Raw genomic sequence first — 25,956 nt, 5'->3', positions numbered from 1 at the left:
AAAAAAAATCTAACTATCCCTGTACATTTGTGCAAAGCTCAGTGGCGTTATGGTATATTACATTTGCCAACGCCTTGATTTGATTGAGAGAGTGCAATGGGTGAAAACTGTATTATGTGAGTCAGAATAAAGAGAGACTGAGATGTGAAGTTGAAAACAAGCACTGTGTGTTTTAGAGTGTGACAGACTCTGTCCAAGGTGCTGCCGAGTTTGACAAGTCGAGAGAGGTGAGAATGTGCCGTGTGAGTGTGTGAGCGATAGATGGAGAGAGTATGGAGGAAAGAGCGCTGTCCAAGGTGCTAGTAAGCGCAGCGCGCTGATATTAGAGCGTGTGAGGAATGCGAGGGTGAGAGAGAGCTATAGATGGATTGGCTCTCACTCCAGGCACAAACAGAAGGTTCCAAAGTGTTATTCAGCACAGATGACAGCCAGCCTTCTCTCTCTCTCTCTCTCTCTCTCTCTCTCCCACACACACACACACACACACACAAGCTCTTCCATCATGTGTGTTTTCTGAAAACAAATTAGCCTTTATCATTCACTGCTGTATGCTCTAAGTGAGGTTATGAACCTTATTCTAAAACAATCTACAACTGTAGAGAAGAAACTGAAACTGTCCAATTATGTTTAATTAAATCTATGCTTGAATATTTTTGATTTACTGTTGATATTGGTAACTTGTTATTTCAGTCTTTTTGAAAGGTTAAGAGCTATCCTCAGAAATATAACATGGTCACATGTGGTTATGACACCATTGTGTTTCTAGATTTGGTAACACTTTACAATAAGGTCCTACAGTATACATTAACATAGGTAATGCTGTAAATGTTTTTTTCATGATACCAACTGCATTTATTAATGCAAGTGTTTCTATATATATTCACTTTTTTTTCAAGTTGTATAAACATGAATTAATTTGTGAGAGAGAGAGAGAGAGAGAGAGAGAGAGAGAGAGAGAGATATGAATATTTTTAGGCTGTAAAAAATATTCTATATTTCTTTTAGTTCTTATTTATGACTGAGTTTTGGACAGCAAACTCCATCAAAACTTCTTTCAAAATAGACCACAATTATGCCTGTAGTTTAAAGGGTTCATGAACTTCAACCATTGCACTTTGAGTGTATTTCTTGGGTACATTGTTTCTCTTCAGAAACGGCGTGGTTAGAGGTGGTGCACATTAATATTGAATTTTCATTTTCATTCCTCCTTTGAGACATTTGCAAAGCTCCTTGGATGTTATGTGTATATCCCTTATCTGTGAATTAGTATGGATCCTAGAGAATCCCTTGCAGCAAGTTGTTCCTTTTCAAAATATTATAAGTCGAAAGGATTCTCCTTTGTTCTTAAGTGGAGGATTTTGGGGCATTATCTTTCTGAAGTCTCTAGCTGCTCCAGGTCAATGGAAGAATCCAGACCACCAACACAGTGTGAGACAGAGCAGGTGCACAGATGACCTCTGGCATCTGAATGCTGCATATTGCCAATGCAAGATGTTGGCTATAAATTGTTGGCTAAACAGATATCCTCCAAAAGTAAAAGTGAAATTAAATGTTCAACAAGCATATATGGAAGTGGAGTTCAAATGACCGCATAAACCAATATAGTTCCATAACTGCCATGAATTCTTAAAGTGTTTTTTGTCTTACAGGTGTCGTATGCACGGCCCAGCTCGGCTTCTATCCGTGACGCCAATCTGTACGTGAGTGGGCTGCCCAAAACCATGACCCAGAAGGAGCTGGAACAGCTTTTCTCTCAGTATGGACGGATAATCACCTCCCGCATTCTCGTCGACCAGGTCACAGGTATCAGTGGGACCGCTTTTCTCTCACCCTGTAGCATGCAAACAAACAAACAAACAAAAAACCTCTTGAAATCACATAAAACAATCCCACAATCTACTATAAGATTTTATTTTTGAAGCCTCTTGAATGCATTCAGTACAAATAAAGCCAAAATATAAGGAATTCTGCATTACTTTGAGTAATTTGTTGGCTCTATATTATATAAGGCCATGCTAGAATAAACCAGACTAAGGTGCCATTATCTAGTCTGAATTCACACAAAAAATAGACTAGTGCAATTTTAGCATTAACATGACATTTAAAAATCAGACTTTTTGCTTCAGTCCGACTGAAATAGAACTTCTAAAGTGCATGTAAATGCACTTAACATGTACTTACTGAAACTACACCAAAAAACTCAATTATGTAGCCGTCTTCTGTGTACATTTATGTGCAGGTTGGTTGGTTGGTTGTTTGCATTTGATCATGACCAAGCATCCTAATCTTAAGAATGATCGAATGACATGGAATGACTGATGAGTGTATTTTAAAGCATCCAGCCATCTCCTTGGCCTATCCTTCCTCCAGCATCATGAATAAATCAACTTGGATATAAATGGTCATGGAGCTGAATTTCTTACACATTCAATATTTTTCCAACTGCATAATTCATATCGGCACTTTCCATGCAAACAATATCGCATAAGCCACAGGAAAATGTACTCCACGTTCTAGTGGTGCAGAACCCTTTCGGAAGAACTGCTGAGGAATGCTGCATGGCCACATGCGCGCACACACACACACACAGAGGCCTTCCTCCCTTGACACAGATCCTTCCTCGTGCCCTATGAAGGCTCCCCGGGAGAAAAGGGTCCGCATGAGGGAGCTTAATGATTAATTAAACTGGAGTTGCTAGTGATTAAGAAACAAGGATTTTTTTTTTTTTTTTTTTGAAGCTACTGATCGGAGGGCTGCCATAAAGAGACATTAGCAAATATTAAAATCCTTCTGAAAAGCCTTGAAAGCCAAATAGGGATTCTGCATTTGTCAATAAGTGTTGAAGTCAAAAAGGGATTGTTACTCAAAAGCAGTTAATAGTTTCATTAAATCTCACATGAATGTTGACAATTCAGATTAACTCACCGGTTACTTGGGCCACCGTTTTTCGGACAGAATCTAAAAGTACAATCATTGAAACATCAATGCAAGCCATTAGTGGTGCATACAACAGCAGCACTGCCCCACATTAGCATCACCACACAGAATTGCAAAATATTGATTTCATACTAGTGAAATATAAAAAAATGGTTCTCTAAACACGTTTCTTGTCAAACCACGCATTTACAGCATGGCGAATGAATAAATCTTATGAGACAATTATTTTAAATGCATCAAAAATGAATCACAGCGTAGGCTAAAACTACTCTAAAACTAAATTAAGTCATGCCAGTTATTGAATTAATGGCTCAATTATGACAAACGCTTTACTTTTTGTCTTGTCCGACTTGAAATAAACCAAGAGTTGTTACTGTTATGCCTACTTGCGCTTTATATATATATATATAATAAACATTGTTCATGCACACACATTTTCAAAAAGCAAGTCAACATCTGCCACATGCTTTTTAAGGCAAATCTAATTCTGTCATATTCCTCTCAGTATCAAGAAAAATACAATATCGTGAAATAACACTGAAAGTCATTAATAAAAACAAACACATATGGCATGGTAAACTAACAGTGGCTTTGCCTTTCTGAAATAATAATACATCATACATCCTTGTCAAAAGTTTATTGGTAACAATTAGGGAAGCATTTTCTCTGTTCGCCCTCACAGAGAGGATAATGTATTGCTGTGGAAGTCCTCTACCCGCATGTCTTGTTTATATAACTTGTTCCCTAGGGTGTGTCTGTTTGTTTTCAGTTTATTGGTAAAACGTGACTAAATTACAAGGATTTGAAAAAGCTTCTGAGCATTTGACTGAATCCATGCCATGAGTAGCATGTAACCTAAGTGAAGTATGATAGGTTTGGATTTTTGATCAATAGTCAAATATTCAGAGGGGCTCCGCAGAGCCTTGCCTAGCAGTCAATACATGTCCCATCAATGTGAGCAAATACAATTGATCCAAAACGGCGGCTCCTACAAGCTGCGCCTCTTAAGTGAAAAACGACTGCCTTGACTGAGCTACTTGTGGAAATCCCACTTTTAAAATGCTACGCTTTCTCCTCTTCCGTCTCCTTTTCTTTTCACGCTCATTGATATTTTCCCATGACTTGAATACCATTAGCAATAGCATGATGTAAGGAACGGTTAGAAGCACGACGTCCATGTGCATTTGAGCCGGCGTTGCACGACCACTTTCCAAATCAAGGCCTGTAGAACACAAAGGATCTGTGATGTATACAATGAATTGAGATGCTCCACCAGACATCGCAAAGCATGCCATGACACCGCTGCCTTGGCCTCTAATTACACAAGGACAAACAGATGGATTTATAGCCGTGAGCCGGCAGAAACAGGCAAAGTGCTGAGAGAGTCTTCAAAGACTTCCTTTACTGAGCCTTTTCAAACACCATCTGTAGCGGCAGCAACTAAAAGTTACATAAAACGAGGATGCTGCTCTCCTTTCTCTGATTAGGCAGAGGCTACGGCAAGAGGTGTACGCTTTTTTTCCCTCATAATATATTTAGCGCACTAGTTTAATAAATGTTCCATATAGTTGGCACAACCACTTAAAAGTGAAAGAATGAGAGACAACGGAGAGGTGCTTATGTTCAGACAGAGGAGAGAAGGCTTTCATTAACAGCCAAGCTTTTCTGAGCTTTCTCTTTTTCCCCAGAGGACTCTCTCTCTCTCTCTCTCTCTCTCTCTCTCTCTCTCCTGTATCGCAGTAAGTGTCGAGGACCAGAACAGTGGGCGTGCAGTGGAAAGCGCTTTGTCAGGCCGGCTATAGCGGTCTCCTGCCACTGTTTCTTGTGCGCTCGCTCTGTGTGTCACGGTTATTATTAAACTCAGCCGGCTTCATGTGTGCTGAGCTGAGATAAGTACAGGTAGAAAGTTACGTAAGGTAGGACTGATTACTGGGTAGAATAGTGCTGTTAACCGGCACATTGTAGCTGTAACTCTGTTCGGTTCATGATAAGCGCTAAAAAGGAGCTAGCAGTGCCAGTGTCTCCGGTTTTAGCCCGGCCGCTCGCTTTGTTTAGGCAGCCTGTTATAGAAACGGCTGCAGGCTCATTATGGTAATGTCAGAGAAGCGAAAGAAAAAGAGAAAAAAAGTTAAGCACAGACAACATTAAGGCTCCCATTTGCATTTTTTAACTGTTAAATTGCTATTTTATTTTCTCGACCCGCAATTTTAGCGATTCTGCAGGCATCTGATAGATCGTCAGCTGTTTGCAGCCTGAATGACATTGGTCAGCACTATTTCTACCCGAGGAAACCGAGATCCCATCACGATTTCATTATAGTTGTGTTAGAGCACAGTGCTGAAACCCTCTGGATTGAATCATACTGCAGATTACCTGCCCTACGGCCCTGCACTGTTTTTTAAGGTATGATACAAAACAGACTTACAGAGGACAAAGGGACAACATTACATTTACAACATTAATTTGCCGTTTAATAGCCATCAGTCCCATCATTCATAATGTTGCGCAGAGTTGTGCAAAATACTGAATTTAAGAATTGGCTCCCTTTCAATGAATGAGTTGGAATTTAAATTGAATGTGCCACATCAGACAGAAATTTTAATTGGAGTAACAGGAAGAATTGCATGAATTGCAACTGAAATAAATTCAAAATGTGTAATGTACTGTCTTCTTGGAAAATAAGTATTCGTGGTGGATGAATAGGGTGCTTGCCCATAAAAGTTAATTTATTAAATATAATGAATTACTATAATGAAATAGTAGGCATGGTTTTATTTTATTTTTTTAACTTTTATTTAACCAGATTAGTCTCATTGAGATATAGAATCTCTTTTTCAAGAGAGACCTGGCCAAGATAGCAGGTGTTTGTCATTTAATGATAAACATTCCAACATGCTACTTTGTGGTTGCATAACCTCATTACATTGTGTGTGATTGGTGTCCAGCATGGAAATGATATAGTTACTTTAAATGTCTTATTCAAATTTTGTATAGAAATTATATTTTCTTTAATTACTTCTGGATAATTCATCGTGATGCAATGGAAGTCAAGACACCATTGCATTGTGGGATACAGTACTCCATGCACTGTACTGCATATTTTGATAAATCATTAGGGTATTCCAAGCATACAGAAAATTGACATACTGTGCATTGTATATACTCCAGAAATAAAGTAGTATGCTTGAATTATTTTTCAAATATAGCCATATAATAGGTCTGGAAGGGCTTGACCTTTAACCTCTGGTTTTGTGTATGGCAATGACAGGCAGTGATTCGTGCATGACGATTTCACCAAGTCACCATAACATCACATCTAATAAGCTAAAACAAATTTTTAAAGCTTTAAAGCTAGTGACCACAATACTTATTTCTAGGAAGAAAAGTAGGCATATGCTGAAAAAACTAAATTGCATTTATAAAATAAAATAAAAATCACTGTCGTTTTTATTTATTCCACCAACCGTCAAACCGCGCGTTGTGAGATATGTGAAAGATAAATCTCTGCTGCCTTCAAAAGCATTTAAGGCATTATAGTATAGACAGGATGTGTTGATGCCTGCCTCTTCCCACTTTCGGTCTCAGACGGTGTTTGTGTACAATCTAAACAAGCAAAAGCACGGATAGCATATAGTTTATGTCAGATCCATCCGTTCATTCCTGCACAATTAAACTGACAGACAGAAACAAAAAGTCGTCTAGTTTTGGATCAAAATTTCATGAAACGGAATGTGTAATCTCTTGTATTTTTAGATACTTGAGCTGTTGCATGTCAAATATCTTCTAGACAGTGAGAGGAACAGAGAGAGGAGGTGTCATTCCCAGTTTCCTCTGTCTGCTCCACTTTCGAAGGATTCTGCTTTGACCTCAACATCACTCCACGGTGAGCACGAAGCTAACCGTGCATCCTAAACTCTCTGGAATAATGCATGCTTTTCCTTCCTCAAGCCTTTACTTCTGACGGTCTAATTAAAGAGAGTAGGTTTTTGGAAGGGAGAGGGAAAAGTGAAAAGCTGTCAGGAATGACTCATGCTGCGAGGGAAAGAGAGTAATGCAGCCGCAGTCTGAATGAAAGCTCACTGCATTGAAAAGATTGTGTGCAAATATTTGTTTGCAGAATGGAACGTATCAAAAGACACTGATTTGAATAGACAATCAGGCAGCCCAACAGAAAACATCAATACTAGCGGGTGACAGCTGAGAGAGTGAGAGGAGAACGAACTGACAATATAGAAAGCAGAGCGCAGACACACACAAATACGTGTTCATTGTATTATGCAAATTGCCCTCTTGGCAAGTCGTCTCCACACGCACCTCCCCAGAGCAGAAGGATCGTCTCATTAAAAACCAACCCAACAAAAGACCTCCCAGTAAGCCAGGCTCTTTTAAATGTTACTTTCAGGTAGCGGTCAAAACCATCGCCTTGGAAACCATGGAAATGTCGCGGACAAGCCGCATACCATGAGGCGGCGTGTGGCCGTCAGCTGGCGCAAACCACACAGCGTGAGGCCGTCGCACACACACGCTCAATTTCCACACCAGCGGGCGACAGCCTCTCCACACAATATCGTCATCCTCTCATGAAGAAAAGAAAACAAATTACACGTCTGCCTGACAGCACTGGAATGCTGGCCGGCCAATAGAATCACCCTGTTCCATCTCGCCTCATTTGCATAATGTGACACCAGCAATGGGATCCGTCACACAGGCTGCGTATCTCTGAAAATGATTCGCCGTCGACAAATGACAGTCTCTAAATATAGAAACGAATCATTCTGAACTAAGGTGTGCGAGTCAGAAAGTGTGTGCATTTGTGTACGTCACATTTCCGGGGTTCTCAGAAGCGGAATTGACGACTTCTATTGTGATTAACGGAACTAACTATTTTTTTTTTCTTTTTGCATTGCTATTTGTTCCAGAAGCAAAAGAAAACGATGACTTTTTTAGAACTTTCCAAAAGAGAAGAGAGAGAGAGAGAGAGAGAGAGAGAGAGAGAGAGAGAGAGAGAGAGTCAGATTTGCCATCACACCTTCTGCCATTGTATTATAAACACTGTCACAGCAGCATTAACTAGTTTTCTGTAGTTTATAATGTACTGTAACAAGATAGTGTTATAAATGTACATCCTTTTTTTTTTATGAAACAAAATCTAGATTTATGTTGCTGTTGCAGGCCGGATAAAGCCAGTAAACGTATGGTGTGTTGTTTCTGGTGTGCTGGCCCCACAGGTGGCTCGCGGGGTGTGGGCTTTATTCGCTTTGATAAGAGGATAGAAGCGGAGGAAGCCATCAAGGGTCTGAATGGACAGAAGCCTTCAGGTGCCGCCGAGCCCATTACGGTGAAGTTTGCCAACAACCCCAGCCAGAAGACCAGCCAGGCGTTACTGTCGCAGCTGTACCAATCCCCCAACCGGCGCTACCCAGGACCCCTCCACCACCAAGCGCAGAGGTTCAGGTAAATACAGTCAGCCTGCAATAACAATCTGTATCTTTCGTAACTTTCTTTCAAAATTGGTGGAACAGAAAAGCAAAATAGGTGTCTGGATTATAAAACTGTTACCTGTAGAGCTGAAGTTGTATGTGTCACGTCACCACCGAGGAATAGCTGCTCCAAAAAATCTGCAGAAACAAAATGAAATTCAGAAAAGAAACAGAAGCAAAGGACTGATAAGAGACAGTGGGGTTCTGTCGTTCACAATGTCCCTCTGATTTCTTTTTCTCATCTGCCATGCCATCCCTCCCCTTCTTTCATTTCACATCTGTTCCTTTCATTTCAGTTCAGCAGGCCAGCAATAACTTCACTCTGGCAGCTAACACCTTTACAGCTTTGGGCAGCGCTTCTCAACCTTTTTAAAGGCGATGTGAAGTAAATTTTCTCTGCCGTACCTCCTCACTACACATATAGTTAGTCACAGGCAACAATAACAACACCTTTTGATCCAGCCGTTGACTTGCTAGGTCTTTGCTTAAGATCTCCTTTCCTCAGAGGCTAATTCACATTAACTATGAGTCACGTCTTATGAGCTTCGAGCTGGTGAAGCCTGCCAAAACAGATGAGGCCATCTTGCAGTGAAAGTTTACTGCTTAAAAGCAGCGCATATTAACTCACAATCAAGCTGACATTGAATGTAGTATCAATAGTGTTAGCTTTAGCCATTTAGCTTACTGAAACTTAAAAGTTTGCATATGCAAAACACTACTTGTGTTTTTGGGACAAAAATATATTTTTTTTCCAAAAATAGATGCAGATTGACACATATCTAGGTAGTAAGCTATAGTATGGTTACATAAACTAGTTTTTTCAATGCAATCTACAACATGTGTTTTGCAACCACTGTTTATAGGTGCATCACACTAGACTTAACATCCAAACTTAGTTATTTTAATTGTAATACTATTTTACCATATTACTGTTTGTATGTGTTTGTGATCAAACAAACTGAACCATGGTGAGCATAAGAGACTTCTTTCTAAACATAAAATTGTACTGACCCCAAACTAGAGTAAATCAATAAAATAATAGAATACATAATACATTTGAAATGTAAAATTATCTAAACAATTTTTTTACAAAAAATTCAAACCAGCTTGGCATACATTAGTATTTTTTATAGTAAGGCAAGGCAAGTTTATTTATATAGCACATTTCATACACTATGGCAATTCAAAGTGCTTTACAGAAAGGAATTAAAATAATCACATAATAAAAGCAAGGAAAATTATAACGGTTATAAAAGAAATTAAAAGAGATATATGATACAGTTATACAATTAATTAAAAAAGTAAAATGATAAACTTCTCATCTGGCAAAACACTGGTGTATCATATTTTTCACAACTCCGTTTTTACAGTTAAACTGTGCCTGTGGTGTTATTTATAGTACGTTTTTAATTTGAGACGTTTATAGCTTATTTTGGTCAAACACATTTTCACTATACAAATTTGCAGGTCAGAGTTCACCAAAAAGTTAAATACCAAACTTTTACGTTCACGCATGTTCACAATGATATGAATGGAAGATGAAGTTAAGCTGCAAAGCTCATGAGAAATATTCAAAAAATTCAATTTTATCACAAATATAAAATACTTTGTATGAGTTACAATCTATCTCCTCTAGAGGCATGAACTGTCAGTGTGATGTTTGCTATAAAGCAAGAGATCCTTTGTTTAGACAAACAGCACTCATCAAGCAATTAGCACTACACAGCAATACTGATGACAGAAATCAGAAATGAATTCTTTATACATCACAAGCACTTATTATTGAAGAGATCTGAAAAGGATGAGTCCCATTTGCATGTATTAGTCGGCCTTACAAAGGCTTCATTGTGTTGTGTGTGTGTTTGGAGAGGAAGTGTGAAAAGCTGTAGGACGGACCGAGCAGGGTTGAGACACTCCTGCATATATCTAACACATCGCCTGCTCTTGCACCTCAGAGCCCTCTCTCTCCAATTAACTCATTTACCCACAAAGCAACCTGCCTCCCTAATTGGCTAATTGGCATCTTAATGACTCGATACACTGAATGTCCTCCCTTTAGTTTGGCTGCGTTTTTTTTCTCCAAGTTCACAGAAGGCAGAGTCACCAACTGTTGACCCACCACGGGGAAAGGAGGGGGAGCATGTGTACGTGTGTGTTTGTCTGGAGAACTTCAGTTTGAAATGTGAGAAAGCAGTAATTAGCCTTGCCAGCCATCTTGCTACAGCTTTAATAGGAAATGAGACGGGGCCGAGCCGAGTGAGGGACGGAGGTCGCAGAGTAGCCAAACAGACAGGAGCCCAAAATGAGAATGACTGACGGGGAAGGAAAACGTAATATACCGGCCCGGTGGGTCACTGGGGCTAATAGAGAGACCGCAAAAGAAAGTGACAGCAAGAGGAAAAAAAGGGCACTCCCAGTTAATGCGGCATTACATCCTGCCTCCAACTTCATTGAAATGTCATTTTATATTAAAGTATTCAGATCGCTGAAAGATGGCCCCAGACCAATTTCATCCATAACACTAGCATATTATCTGCACGTGTTTTGACACTAAGATTCATTTTTAATATATCATTTTTAATATATGTTTGTATGATTGATTAATTTCTCTTTTGAGTTTTGCTTTCAATTTGCTCATATTCCTCTAAATCATTCTTTAAATGTCACTATAAAAATATATTACAGCATTGCAATATAGAATCAAAATATAGAAATTTTTTCCAATGATAAAAGTCATTTAAACATATTTAGAAAAGTACAAATTTCTATATTACAATTATGTTTAGTTGTAATATATAACTAAATATAATATATAATTAGAACAAATATTATCATTATAATTCAACCCCCATCCCACATTGTTTTAGTCCTAATGAGGAAAACAGCTTATAAATCATACAAAGTGATGTTTTTTGGAAAATGTGTGTCCCCATAAAACATGAAAACCCAACGAGAGTGAGTGAATGAGTGAGTGAGTGAGTGAGTGAGTGAGTGAGTGAGTGAGTGAGTGAGTGAGTGAGTGAGTGAGTGTGAGTGAGTAAGTGAGAGTGAAATGAAAAACAATAATATATGGCCCACTTTACCTGAATAAATTTACGCTCCTGTTTTTGAGGTGTAGCTTCCACCAGATTCAGGGGCTGAAGCTGTACCTCAGTCCAGCTCCGGATTATTTGCTGCCAAGAAAAACAAAACATTTAATATATACCCAAAGCATTAAGTTCATATCATTCCTATATTATATTACAAAATATACACACACACAAATAAGTGGCAGTACATTAAAAATCATTTATTATAATTCAGCCCCCCTCCCCACATTGTTAAAAAAAAAAATCTTCATTGTTCTTAAGTAGTGCATGCAAGTCAACCTATGACATTTTGTATACGTTATGATGCAGTATACAATACAAATAAATGATGTAGTGACTAATATTTCAGTACTAATATAGTGACTGCAGCACTGTTAAACTAAACAGCACTCCTAAATGGGTGGGCATTCAAGTGGCCTCCTGTTAGCATTAGTGCTGCTGCAAGTCTGCTGCTCTTTGGATGTATGATTGACTCTGTGAGATGCCTGATGGGGCAGCACAGTGTAATGGCCCATCGCTAGATGGGCGTCTTCCTTCAGTGAGGCAGGGATGTAGCATTAGTTCCACTGAGTGAGTCAACCATCTGCCTGGCATTAACCCCAGAACCCTCCTTCTCTTTACAGGCTGGACAATTTGCTTAATATGGCCTATGGCGTTAAGAGGTAATTAAAACTTCACCGAATGCCAGATGTCCATGTTGACAGTATGATTTCTATCCTGTTTTTTCCCTTCTTTTTGAAAATCACATGCATTCAGTTCAGTTCAAGGTTTTTCCTTTCCCTTTAGTTCTTTTGCTTTACCTCCTTTTTTATTTTTGATTTCAATCTACCAGTCAGTAGCCCTTAAAAGTAAGTGTAAGTATCTTTTATAATTTGTAGTGTTTGATCATGAATTTTTTATGAGTTCCGTTTTGGTATTTTGTGTTTTATTGTGTGTAGCTCCTGTTTTGAGGCGTGGCTCCCACAGGATTCAGGGGCTGAAGCCGTACCTCCGTCCAGCTCAGGGTTACACACTGCCAACAATTGGACAAAATTATGTATATTCCCAATGCATTAAGTCTAATGAGAGATAGAAGGCTCTTATATTTCTCGTCTTACTTCTTTGTTTTAATTGTTGGATTGAGCTGGTCCAGAGCGAGACGGAGGGGGTGACAGCTCACCTGGATCCCTGCAGGAAATGTAGTGTTTCACTGCAGGTTTAGGAGCCTCTGATCAGTTGGGTTTGCTCATGTTCTTTTTGCTTTGTGCTGCTGTGGATGTAGTGAAAAGGCTTCTTTTGAACATGTTTTAGTGCTTATGACATTTTGTTGCATATTTTAGTATCTATTGAAACACTTTGATGTCCCTCGAACACCAAAGACTTAAGGCTAAGATGGAGGGAGTAGCATGAAAGGTTGTGCATTGTGCAAGTTTCTTTCTTTCTTTCTTTTAAAAAGATAGCTCTCTGTAAAGACTAAAGGCTCCGTATTTACTAGATTTCTTCTCTTTCTAGAAAAGACTGTTGTGTTTCAGCGCTGGCTGATCAGAATGAATCATTCTAACGATTGTTTTAAAAAAGAAAACATGCTTTAAAAAAAATAATCTGACAAGTAACAGGAAGTACAACAATAAAACAGGATATGCAAAAGAGGCAACCGCATCTTTCAAAACAAATGTCGAGACGAAAGATTCCTTTTTATTTACACTCGGTGCGATCAGCTGTCAAATAAGCCCGTCTGCCTCGAGAGAGAGAGGGAAAATTTAGGGGAGGCGTCGTGCTCACATAGCTTGCTGTAGAAGGTAATTAACGAACAAAGCCCAGTCTGAAGAAGTGAGCATCACTAGGTGAAGGTGGGCAGCTTGGAAGGGTGGGATGGCTCTAGGTCAGTCGCTTGTTGCTATGCAACTCCTCATCCAACTGTTCGCCTTAGTTCGACCAACAGACAGCGCTCGGCCCTGCCCTAGTAGTCACCAGACACCTTTGTGTCAGCAATACGCTAGTCCGACCCTCACCCGCTTGCCCGCAGATGACTGGCATCCAAATTACCATGAAGCTACATTCGATGAATAATGGCACCGGATTCATTATTTACACAGAAATACCAGCGTAATTGAAGTCATGAGATGGTTGCTTGTCACACGGTGCAAAGTGAGCCGACTTACCATTATACTCTTCATTAACATAATGAGACGCAAGCGACAGGACACAAAAGCGAAAGAGGGAGACAGATGTATTGACTCTGCCAGGACGAACAGGCTAAAACGCAGATGAAACGTCTGAGTAATTCTTGGCAGAACAAGAAGCAGGGAATTGGCCGGCCCTGTAGTCCGTGCAGTGCTATCGATCACAGTCACACACTGCGGAGCGGCAGAGGGTGTGGGTGGAATACACTCTGTTCCCCCGTGCTAGCTGGCTGAAAAGCACCGCTTCCATTTTCTGCTCGCTGGCAGCTTCCTATCCCCCTCCCCAAACCTTTCGGATTCGAAGACGACGGCAGCGGCGGCAGCAAAGCGGAAATCTCAATTAAAGCACACCCAATAATGCCTATAGTCATTCCTTGAGAGGTGGCACACAAAATGAACCTTTTATCCAATTTACCTTTTATTTAAAGTGGAAATTTCCTTAAAGCGGAAAGGCAATTAAGTGAAATCAACTGAGCATTCAAATCTCTGTATCATGCGGGAGGGGAAAAAAAAGGAAGAATGGAAAGATTACAAGGAGAATGAGAGCAGATTTACTCGGTTGCATGTGAAATCTCTGATGAATTTCGAAGGTATTAATGTGCAGAGTTCCTGTAATTTAGTTCCCCAATAGATCCGCGCAGGAATAGCTCTGCATCCTGGAGCCCGTGCGCGTGACACTTTTGCGTGCCCCCCCCCCGCAGCCGGCACCGGAGCGCAGCCTATTCAGTCTGCATTCAAAAACCTCTCTGGTTGCCTTCCGCCTAAAAAAAAAAAAAGAGGAGCCGATATTTAGACTCCAAAGTGATAGATTGAAAATATGTGGCACTAAAATTGCTAGCGTAACCCTTGAAGAATCAGTTTGAAGTTTGGCTAGTGGCAGCGTGACTTACGCATCTTCCTCACTCTCTATCTCTTGTCCTGCAGGTTCTCCCCCATCACCATCGATAGCATGACCAGTCTAGTAGGGATGAATATCCCCGGTCACACAGGAACGGGCTGGTGCATCTTCGTCTACAACCTGTCCCCGGACTCGGACGAGAGCGTCCTGTGGCAGCTCTTCGGACCGTTCGGTGCCGTCAACAACGTCAAGGTGATCCGCGACTTCAACACCAACAAGTGCAAGGGGTTCGGTTTCGTCACCATGACAAACTACGACGAAGCGGCCATGGCCATCGCCAGTCTGAATGGGTATCGGTTGGGTGACCGTGTCTTGCAAGTGTCTTTCAAGACCAACAAGACCCACAAGTCCTGAACTCCCCTCTCATCACTTGTGTAGCTCCTTACAGCTCCTCTAATACTAAAAACCCACCTCTGCCCACTCAGCTACTCAAAACAGGAACACACCCAACCAACAAACCCACAAAAAAAGAACTGGATATGGCTTATAATATAACTTTGGACCTATAAGCCAATGTTGCCTAAGTATTACAAAATGACAAATTGAGAATATTCATTATTTGGAGACCCTGGAAGTGGTACAGGGATTCTGTTGTATATCTTTTTGAGTTCTCGTGGTTGTCTTTACTTTTTTCTTTTTTTTTTCTCTGTAAACAGTAGCAAAACCAGACCGCCCTTATTTTGAAGAAGAAAATGTCCTTCTTTAGATCGAACTCTCTTGGTGTCGATTCAGGATTTTTTCTTTCTTTTTTAAATCCGGATCCACTGTCGTTAGAAAAACACCTCCCTGGTAAGAGAACGGGAGGGGGCTCTTTTTAAAAAAAGAAGAAGAAAAAAAATCGGTGATCATTCATTCATTTGTTTTGGTGTAAATTGTTAGAGAACCCCAATGAATTGACAGGGATGAGGCCATCCCTTTTCTCTAATGCAGAAGATGTTTCTAGCATAGTTTTGGTTTTGTACTGCAAACAAAACACACGTCTGTCCTCACAGGGGATTCAGGGGGAAGGGGCGAGGGAAGGGATGGGCTAGCGCTCCTGATGACACGTTGCGTCAAAAAAAAAAACTACACACACACTGTTGCCAAAGAGAAAGTCTCTTTGCTTGAAAATGCGTTTAGAAAAAATGAAAAAATAAAGAGAAAGAAGATCTATTTTTATAAATAATGATTAAAATAATTATTGAAGAATTTTTACAAGAATCTGGATTTGAAAAAAGAGAAAAATATTTTGACTGGCTAATTAGGGACGGGGGGAGGGGTCAGGTGCCACCTTGTCTTGTTCGTTCTGCCGTGGTACTTTTTAGGATCCAAGGTTGTTTGTTTTTCGGGGAGAACCGGATTGGCGATGGAAGAATTTTGTAGATGGAAGAATTTATCAAGGGATGCAAATTCAGGCAGGTAATTTTTCATAGCAGTAATTATTCAACAGCGATACCCAATAGGAGAGGGAGAGGGGTCTTCCCAGGCCGACCACATCTTCACAGTCAAGAGCCCAAAGCAAGGCCACCCATCGTCCACTCATTTACTTTAGACCATCCGTCTTTGGGATATAAGTAATAAAGATACACACACTTCTTTCTCCATTCGGACGACATATACATGGTTATGTTTAATTCGCTATGATTTCGTGATATCGCATTCGAGATGTACTTCCTTTAGCGATCAACAGTAGGTGCTATATTACATGGTTCACATATCTTAAATATCCAACTTTGTTGTTCTTCGTGTTGTTTAGAGAGAAAAAAAAGAAAACTTCGATGTTGGCATTATATTAAGCTGCTGTTTTTCTTCTTTCGTTGGCGTTTATTCTTTCGAATTTGTCGTTGTTGGCCGGCGTATGGTCTGGAGAAACCCCAGATAAACAAATTCGGGCCTTGACGACGTCGTTCCTTTGGCTTGCTTCCTTCTAGGTTATTTGCTGAGTGTACAGCGTTTGTCGAAATTCAGCGATAATTAGCTAGTTCTGTTAGTCTAGTATTCGTTTCCTCAAAGGATCTATTACGACTGTGTCTTTCTTTGTTGTGTACAAATAGATGATATATAGTCAACATTTTCTGTTCCAATATCTATATCTATCTGAGTTGTCACTGTTTTTCGTTTGGGATTGTCTTTTTTCATATGAAAACTTTATGAAGTGATGGTTCAGTTACTTAGAAAAACTTGTGAGGAATCCTGTTTAATATGTTGTCATGTCGCTTGTGAAGATAAAGAAAAAAACGCAAAAAAAGTACTGAAAAATTGGATCGATTTATTTGATTTACCGCCGCAGCAAAAGAAATCGAACAAAAAGCTTCTTGAGAAAAATCTGTATTTATTTATTGATCGATTGATTGATTGTCTCATTGATTAAATTATTTATTTATCTCGATTATTTATTTATTTACTTGTTCCTTTCTTATGTTGTCTGTGTTTTTGCGTGATTCTGGTACAGGGAGGGGGGGGGGGGTCTTTCTGAGCTAAAGGGAACAAACGACTAGGGGAGACGCTCTTCCATTAGTCCTGTGCACTGAGAAATTTTAGTACGTTTGTGCTTTGTACCAATATATCAAAATTACAATATAAAAAATTTAAAAGTCAAAAACGAAAAAAATTTCAAGAGGGTTGGTGAGGCTCTTCCCTTATTAATAGAAACAGTTACTCGCTATGCATAACCTAGCCGATAGTTCAATTTGCTATTGCTTTTTTCTTGTCTTGTTAAACATAAATCTTTAAATCTTTTTCAATAAAGTTTAGTCTTAATAGAATGTTATAACAGTTGTTCTGGTTCAATATAACCTGTGATAAGTTTGTGTAGTTTTAAAAGCCACTTCCCGCCCTCCCTCCACACACTACCGTTGCTTTGTGATTAAACTTTATGCAAAATGTGGGTCTGAAATGTAGTTTCTCATGGATCTCGACAATGTTCATGTCAGGCTTTGCTGCCCTAATTTGATTGAGTGATATGTGTCCATTGTTTTAGTATGATTCATCGACTCATCTGAACTGTAACCTTCATTTAAACCACATTGATACTCCAAAAAAACAAAAAACAAAAAAACAAAAAAAGCATTGACTCTGATTGTACTGGTTGAACAAAAATAGCTATAGCAGATAATATTTGATAGATGACACCTGTTATATATTTTCTAAGATATAGTCTATTTTGAGAGGTAAACTTCCTGAATGGAGAGCTCGGCTCTTGTTAAGACCGGTGTGAATGCTGGAGAACAAAAAAACAAAGTCACGTTCATGAGCAGTCTTACATTCCTCCACCTTTAATGCCATCCATCCTCCTCTGCTCCGTCTCTAAGGGGGCGGCGGCACGGCCCTTCTCAAACCCCGCTACGGCTGGGAGTTTGAATTATGCAACGACCCCAGTAGAATGTTGTTCTGATGTACGAACAAATTTCCTGCATTACGTCCTCCTCTTTTGGTTAATGCCACCACCCTCCGCGTGTCTGAGCGTGGATGACTGCACGGGAGAGCGTCTAGGACGCGTGAGAGTTTGCGGGGGTGTTGGAAACGCGGGGCCGTGCCTCTATAGTGCGTGCACATATCGCAGTGTCTCTCCCCCTGTAGCGCCTTATAGTGGCAGCCTGCCAATAGGAACCCATCAGCCAGTAGTGTAGGAGGGAAGGCAAAGTGAGGAACAAGGCTCTTGTCATAATTCATTTTCTCCTGAAATGTGTTTGTTTACTATCTGAAAAATCTATAAATCTTTAAAGACAAAAAAAGATGAAAAAAAAGAAAAAAAAAAGTTCACCGGACCAAGCTGGTCTCTCCTACTTATGTTATTACTTATCTATCGATTATTGATTATTGTTACTATGATTAATATTATTCTCATTATCCTTATTCTTATTATGAATCAAATTACTGCGATGAATGACTTCATGTTATCCTTGCTAGTTTAGGTCATTTCTGAAACTGGAAACAAAATATGGAAAAAAATACTTGCTGTAAATGTTTTTTTCTTTTTCATAAAACTGTTGTGTTTGAATTATTTGTACTTTTGAATGTTGGGACAATAAAATAAGGTGTTGAAAGCTGTGTGCTGCCATGTCATGTTAAAAAAAGAAAAGAAAAGAGGTTAGCTCCTCACGTAACACAAGGTGATTTAACAAATACCGACTTGCTGCCGTAATATTTGAAATGAACGCAGGAAGTTTCATTTTCTCAAGAACCTGAAGGCACCAAATGTCACTTGAGCTGCAGCTTTTTGATAAGAGCTTGATCAGTTATCGCAATGAGCGTGAATGCCAGCGTTATTACTCGCACAAAAGTTGAAATTCAGAAAGAGGCACGGAAACTTCCAGTAGGTTATTACATTAAGCATATCCTCTCGCAGGCAGTAAAACAAAACAGACAGATGTGATGTAGTGAGACATGAGAGCACAGCGCCCCCTATGTCCTTCCTGGAGAATTAGCTTTCTCTCTTTCAAATACTACAAGCATCTCTGCTTCAAAAACCATGCACATGATGATATGACATTTTATTATATAATTATAAGAACGATTTATTAAAAAGATGTGCACTCACGTGAGAGGAAGACTCCAGCCATTAGTCTTCTCGAAAAAGCTGTTTTCTCCTGTGTCCTGGTATTAAGAAGATAATAATAAATAGTGTTATATAATTCTTTCAGCTCATGCTCAAGACATGATTTCAAAGTACATCTGAAAGTATATCTAAACAGAACAAGCAAAATAATATAATGACAAACTCAATACAAACTAACAACACAGTATAACTCTATAAGGACAAAATAAAATGTCCAAAAAAGCAGAAAATAACAGAAACCAAGGAATTTAATTTGAATTCAGGTAGCAGAAAATATGCAGTATTACAATTCGAACTCCGCATTAAAATGAACTGAAAACCAAAGAAATTGATTGCAATGCAAATGTCATTTTTAACTAGAAAACTTTGGATGATGGCTTCACAAAGTTGGAAAGTTAAAGATGTCAAGTATAAAGGTTTTAAAGTCCTTATCGACAGATAAGCAAACAGATGTTTGAACCAACGTGGAAGAACACTTAAAGATGCACTCAAGTTTTCTTCATGTGGTTCTTCGTCCTATCGATTTTGGACTTTGTACTGACGCCTAATGGCGTGGAGGCTTGACGTTTGTTTACTAAGGCCGTGTGTCCACCAAAGCGTTTTTAGCCACCTGAAAACGCTAGGCGCTCTGCTGAAAACGCCGAGCTGCGGGCGCTTGAGAGCGTTTTGGCAGCGCAGTTTTTTTTTCAGTTGAGACGCATCGTTGCTATGATACAGAATATCCGTTGGTCCGTGTGGTATTAGTCCCGCCCCTCCTCCACTGTGATTGGACGGTTGGCTAAAAAGTGACAGTGATGAGCGCTGCGTTTTACCTAAAGTTGAACATTCTTCAACTCTCGGCGACCTGTAAAAAACGCCGAGCGCTCAGCACTTGAGCGTTAAATACTCGCTCAGCGCCTCGTTACGCTCCTGGCGTTCTAAAAACGCGGCGTTCCCATTGACAACAATAGAAAAATAAAGCCAGCCGCGTGAAAAAACGCTTTGGTGGACACACGGCTTAACTAAAAGTATGCAAACATATTTATATCAATCATCACCCTTGAAACAAAAAGTACAGCCAGATTCAACAAACAACACTTTTTAAGTAGCTTGCCTGCTGGGGCATTTATTATGTTAAAATGTGGCGCAGGATTCATTAAAGTCCATTAGTATGGATGTGGGTGCTCTTACTCACCATATGGATGGTTGGGCTCGGTTTGTGGCTTGTGGCGTTGGGGTGGGCAGGGCTTAATGGTGGTCTATGTCCTTGGGGTGGGCAGGGCTTGATGCTGAGCTGAAGGGCGAAAGGGACGAGGCGAGGGTGTGATAAAGCCATCCGGTCGTTCCAATTCTCTTCACACCGTTAAGGATTTAATGAGGCAAAAGCCCCATGAAAGAAGAGAATCGGCATCATGAGTCATCCGGCCTCCTCTTTAAAAATTCCTCTACTACCCACAGTCTCCAAACAAAGGCTGGAGATCTGAGGCACCTGATACTGAATGTAACTGATGGGGCCGATAACTTCCTTACCTTGTGAGGTATCTGCTATGGCAGACGAGTAATGCACACATCCGCGTTTGAGTGACATTTTCCACAAACATCTGGCTTGATGCCATATGTGACAAATTTGCATGTTATGCAATGCAAACTCTCTCACAATCTGACATACATTTGCTTAAAGACGAGGAGTCGCGTCATTCACCATGAAACAGAACATGAATGCATTCAACAGCTACACAGATCTCTCTTAAATTGAACACACTTGTAGAGCAGGTGTCCTTCATACATCAGTCAGTGCCAAATATATAAAGATTGTAGAAAGGTACTAATATAATACTAATATATTTTGGACACTTTTTTTTAACAAAAAATATCAAATTAAGTGGCATTTGCAAACAAATGATGCAGTTCCCACTATTCCTTCGGAAAAAGCGTGCTTGTGCGATGTATATATATTTTAAATAAATGCCACTTGCTTGGATATTTTGGTGTATAAATGTATTTGCTTCATATATTTTTTATTACAAATGTATAATATAATATAGCACAGAGTGGGCACAAATTAAATAAACATTTCACACAATATTTATTTGCCATTTCCTCAGAATAAAATAAATTAAAAAGTAAATTGCAACTTAACATCTTAAAATACCACAGCTGCGACTTTATTGCTCATACTTTGTAGTTTTTTTTTTAAACTTTATATATTTTTATATAAACTTTTCTTAGTTTTATTTATTTATTTATTTTCTCCAGCATGAGACAAAATACAAAATACACCATATAATATATCTGTGTAAAAAAAACAAGGCATAAAATGTGCAACAATCATTATAGACTTTGGAATTAGCAGAAAAGAGAGCTGCCATTGCACAGCTGAATATATCAAAAGAGACAAATATTATGTGATTAAATAGTCCGATTAATTTACTATAATAAAAAAGTTAATTGAACTACAATGTACAGTACATTCAATGAAAGAAAAATACCTTTTACACATATCCATCACAAAGGCAACTTACCGTTTAGTTGTGACTTTCTCACCCCTCTCAAGTGCTGAGCACTCCATTAATTCTGCCATGAGGAAGAGCTGGGCAGCTGCTGCATTTCTGTGTTGGACAGTCTGTGGTTTGAGTTCCTCTCACAACCAGACACATATGGCCCGCTGGCTTTGCTCTCTCTGTCTTTCTGTCAGCCGGCGTGTGGCCGTTGGCCTCCCTGCTAGGCTCTGGGGTGAGGGAGAGATGGCAGTTTGGGTGGCAGGACTCCCCTCTGGCCGGGGCCCAGGATCTGCTGCCTGTTTATTAGGAGACAGACGGCATAGGTCTGCTCCACTCGCTCCATTCTTCAGCCTCCGACCAGGTGGCCCACCATCACCAAACTTAGCCTATACTTATCTATCTTTCTCTCTCAAACACACACACAAAACATTTGTTCTCGGTTTTATAAACTTTGTACTCTTTCACTCTCCATTATGACTCTTTCTCTAAAAAAAAAACTAAAAAAAACGTAATTTTAATAGTAGACGAATAGTTTTATATCATCGCACCACAGGCCCCGCCCACTGGAAGCAAGTGTCCCGTCAAAAGCAAATAGAACAGTTCTATTTGAAGAATCACTGACCCTGACTACACTAGATACAGTATCTAGATGCCCGTTCACTTTACTCCACGAGCTTGAGTCTGCTGACAGGAGGACAAGTGGAATAGTAAATAGAAGCATAAAGGAACGTTTGCTTTGAAGCGTCCTGTATAAGCAGCTTGTTTGAGTCTCTGTACAGATTTCAGCAGCATCAGGAACAAGTGGATGGTTTATTTTTAATGGCGTCCTGGATGCTGTCGGAGGATTATATGTTTGTTCAGAGAATTTGACAGCAGATTGTTTTGTAAACAATGGAGAGTTTGCAAAGAAACATTTGTTGACGGATGAAGCAGTCAGCAGTATTTGATCTAACAGCAGCTACATCGCAAATCGTAAGTAAACGATTTCATAATGCTTTGTCTGTAAATGAAAGTTTAATATGGATAATGTTATCAAAACACTTTATTAACACACGTGCATTAGTGAGTGGCGTTGATACTGTTTCCTATGCAATGACGTTAGCCAATCATAACAGTGGATGTTTAGTGACAAGCCTTAAAGGAGGCGCCCCTTCAAAAATTATCATTTCAGATAGAGGGTCAGAATGAAGGTTTAAAATAATAGTTTTACGCATAGGTGTAATTTGCGGGAGGGACATGTTCCCACCACTTTTTGCCAGGGTCGATATTGTTCCCACCACTTTTTGAAATATTTTACGGTACTGATGTACCTAATACAAATGAAATGTACTGGTATCTCCAGTTTACAAGCAGTGTATTAATTTCATTCGTTTGTTAAATAGGACATGTTCTGGCGCTGGAATGTGTTGCTTTTGAAATCACGCTGAGTGTTTGTTGCCGCTGTTATAAGTGGCGAAAGGCAACTACTATTACATATGAATTGAGCGGTTTAGTCCAAATTTTCTGAAAAGACCTGATCACTTTTGTCTTTTATTCACAGCAAACCGCATTGTTTCTTGCGGAAGCTCAAACGCGCTGCGTAACATGAGAATGAACCTCATTGGTTCTCGCACGTCAAGCGAACGTGCTTGAGCTTCCGTTTACCACAACTGATGTGTGAGTTGATGAATATAATGAATATGAATATGATGAATATATGTGAATATAAAAGCCTAAATTCAATCTGTTCATCATATAAAGCGATCATGTCTCTTCAGAAAATTTGCACTAAACCCACCAAATTCACATGGATTCGGTTTACGATCTCTATATGAACTTTTTGAAGTGTCAAAGTGTCAGTTGCGTAGCTGTCAATGGAGGGACAGAAAGTCCTCAGATTTCATCCAAAAGATCTTCATTTGTGTTCTGAAGATGAACGGAAGTCTTATGGTCTTGGAACGACATGAGGGTATTAATGTAAGTAATTAATGACAGAATTAAAAATTTTGGGTGAACTAACCCTTCAACAAAACTTCTTCCACCAGACCATTAGCGCACACAAATATGTATAGCAGATCTATGTATTAGATTTACTGACGTGAAGAATCTAGTGACTAACAATATATAGTAGATGTAGAATGAAACTATCATCGTAATGTTATTTTTTTCTGCAATTGTTATTGTACAAATCTGACGTAGCATTCTATTAGCAACTCCCCCAACACCACACACACTTTTTAAAACAGTTACGCCACTTATTTTACCACATTTACATTTGTTTTTTGGTAGTGTTTTAATGTAAAGATACCACTAACCATGAAAACAGCTTGACAAATTATTATGGTGAAAATAGAAGACAAAAGAATGAATTCCTACTTTCAGAACATCCTGAATGGATACAAAGAAACAAACACTTTCTTTGCAAAAAAAAAGCAATTTTGGTTTCTCGTCAAATCTGATCAAGCCTTCACCCTCTGTCTGATCTCACCTCAGTTTTTCCCCTTCCGCTCTTAATCTCTCTCTCTGCAAGAGGCTTTGCTCTGGCCAGAAACCCTCTTCACATTCTCCAAGATCAGATTTGAATATCTCTCCTCAGCACTTGCTGTTTTCCACCATCTGTCACATACAACAGTGAAGTCTCTGAGCCAAACCTCCATTCAGAGGCCCATGAATTCTCACTCTGTATTCCAAACACACACACACACGTATGCATGCACCGCATACTGGGGCAAGACAGATAGCCTGTTCCTAAATCATTCACACACAGCCAGTCAGCAGAGTTCATGGACCCAGCTGGTTCTCAGCCAATGGCACACACCTGCTAGTTCTGAGTCGTTCAACATCAAACTTTCCTCCACGTAATGGAGGTTCTGTGGCAATGTTCACGCAGACAGAGTTTGGGACTGACAACTACTAATAGGTGCGACTCTTAAGCCGTCCTGTTTATAGTACTGCCCAGTGCCCACAGGAGTAAATGAATATCTGAAGTTTAGGCACTTTTATACAGCAATATTTGTGATTAATGTGAAAAAAATGAAAATATTGTGTAAAAATCAAATAAAAAGTGACAATATTATTTAATAAACAAGTCTAATCGAGGCACAAGTTCATCTTTGCAGTAACCATCAGAGGCTTAATGTTAATGTATAAAAAATTTAAATAATAATAAAGTAGTAATAATGATAATAATATTGTTTTTTTTTAAACAAAACTATATAGGCTACTACATTTCAAAATTACACTACCATTCAAAAGTTTGGGGTTAGTAAGTTTTTGTTGTTTTTTCAAAGAAATTAATATTTTTATTCACCAAGGATGCATTAAATTGATCAAAAGTGACACAAATCTTTTGTAGCATTATAAATGTCTGTAATATTTCAAACTTCTCTGGGGGAAAAAGTATCATGATTGTAAGAAATGTTTTTGGTCACCAAATCAGTATATTAGAATGATTTCTGAAGGATCATGTGACGCTGAAGACTGGAGTAATGATTCTGAAAATGTAGCTTTACCATCACAGGAATAAATTGCATTTTAAAATATATCAAAATAGAAAACCACTCATTTAAAATTAATCGGGAATTTTAAAACCCAGACATACTGTAGATTGTCCTAAACTCTTTTCACATTTGTGTTTAAACGGGCTGAATCTTTACAGGTCAAAGTGAACAAGAGATGTTGGTGAAAGTCTCCAAATTGTTGATGAAGCCGGTGCTTAAGAGCACATTCATTTATAAAGATTGTCCTGAAGATAAAGCTTAACAAAGCTTGAAATTTGAATGTGCTTGTATTCGGCTTAGGCTGTAAATGTGGCCTGTAGTGTAAAGCTGGAGATACAGAACTCTCATATCCTGATCTTTTGTCCTACTCTGTGCAATATCCAAACTATCTCCAGAGTAATACCCACTTATTTCTCTAAAAGCCTTGGGATTTTATAGACGGATGAAAGAGAAAATATATCTTCCGTACTCTATCGTGATATCAGGTTTTTTTTTCATCCAAACAAGGATATTTATTCCTTTATGTCCGCAAATGTGCAGGATTGAAGGTAAGATGAGATATGTGTTTGTGAGCAAGCAGGAACATACACATTTGCACGCACACATGCACACACACAGCCCTGCTCCTCTTGTACCTGGGTTTCACACCTGTCAACACTGCTAGTCCGGCCCTGAATCCTCTGTCTCAGTGGAGAGTACCAGGAAGTGGAGACCTGTTGGTAAGGACCAAATATGGCATCAGCTGTCTAGTTGCTCCAGGCAAAACATCCAAGAGAAACCCAGAGGCAATGATTAAATAAAGAACGGACCCTGCTGTAAATATCAGAGGAGCCTACAGGTACACACACACACACACACTCCTGTATCCTGACACTGCTGTGGCAGGCCTGAGGG

At 39.4% G+C, this 25,956-nt stretch overlaps 1 protein-coding gene and 1 long non-coding RNA gene across 11 annotated transcripts in view; one reads left to right on the top strand and one right to left on the bottom strand.

Moving 5' to 3' along the window:
* elavl4 (ELAV like neuron-specific RNA binding protein 4) overlaps window positions 1-18,582 on the top strand; it is a 78,122-nt gene extending 59,540 nt beyond the window's left edge. For 5 of the 10 annotated variants that reach the window (XM_079638578.1, XM_079638575.1, XM_079638580.1 and 2 more), the window contains 4 exons: window positions 1,650-1,803; window positions 8,166-8,391; window positions 12,130-12,168; window positions 14,593-18,582. In XM_079638578.1, the coding sequence (XP_079494704.1) occupies window positions 1,650-1,803; window positions 8,166-8,391; window positions 12,130-12,168; window positions 14,593-14,920 (747 nt within the window). In that variant the 3' untranslated portion in view covers window positions 14,921-18,582. Of the gene's footprint in view, window positions 1-1,649; window positions 1,804-6,724; window positions 6,821-8,165; window positions 8,392-12,129; window positions 12,169-14,592 lie in introns of all 10 variants that reach the window. The other 5 variants (XM_079638571.1, XM_079638574.1, XM_079638573.1 and 2 more) reach the window with 2 other exon arrangements.
* Window positions 18,583-19,053: 471 nt separating this feature from the next.
* LOC307012189 lies at window positions 19,054-22,161 on the bottom strand. Its single transcript, XR_013800583.1, has 3 exons — window positions 21,605-22,161; window positions 20,278-20,376; window positions 19,054-19,134 (listed from the first exon to the last, which is right to left on the bottom strand). It is a non-coding gene; the product is annotated as an uncharacterized lncRNA (long non-coding RNA).
* Between the last annotated feature and the right edge of the window lie 3,795 nt (window positions 22,162-25,956).

Source organism: Phoxinus phoxinus (genome assembly GCF_949152265.1).
Source record: "Phoxinus phoxinus genome assembly, chromosome: 15".
NCBI lineage: Eukaryota > Metazoa > Chordata > Actinopteri > Cypriniformes > Leuciscidae > Phoxinus > Phoxinus phoxinus.
This window is presented reverse-complemented; position numbering and strand designations above follow the sequence as displayed.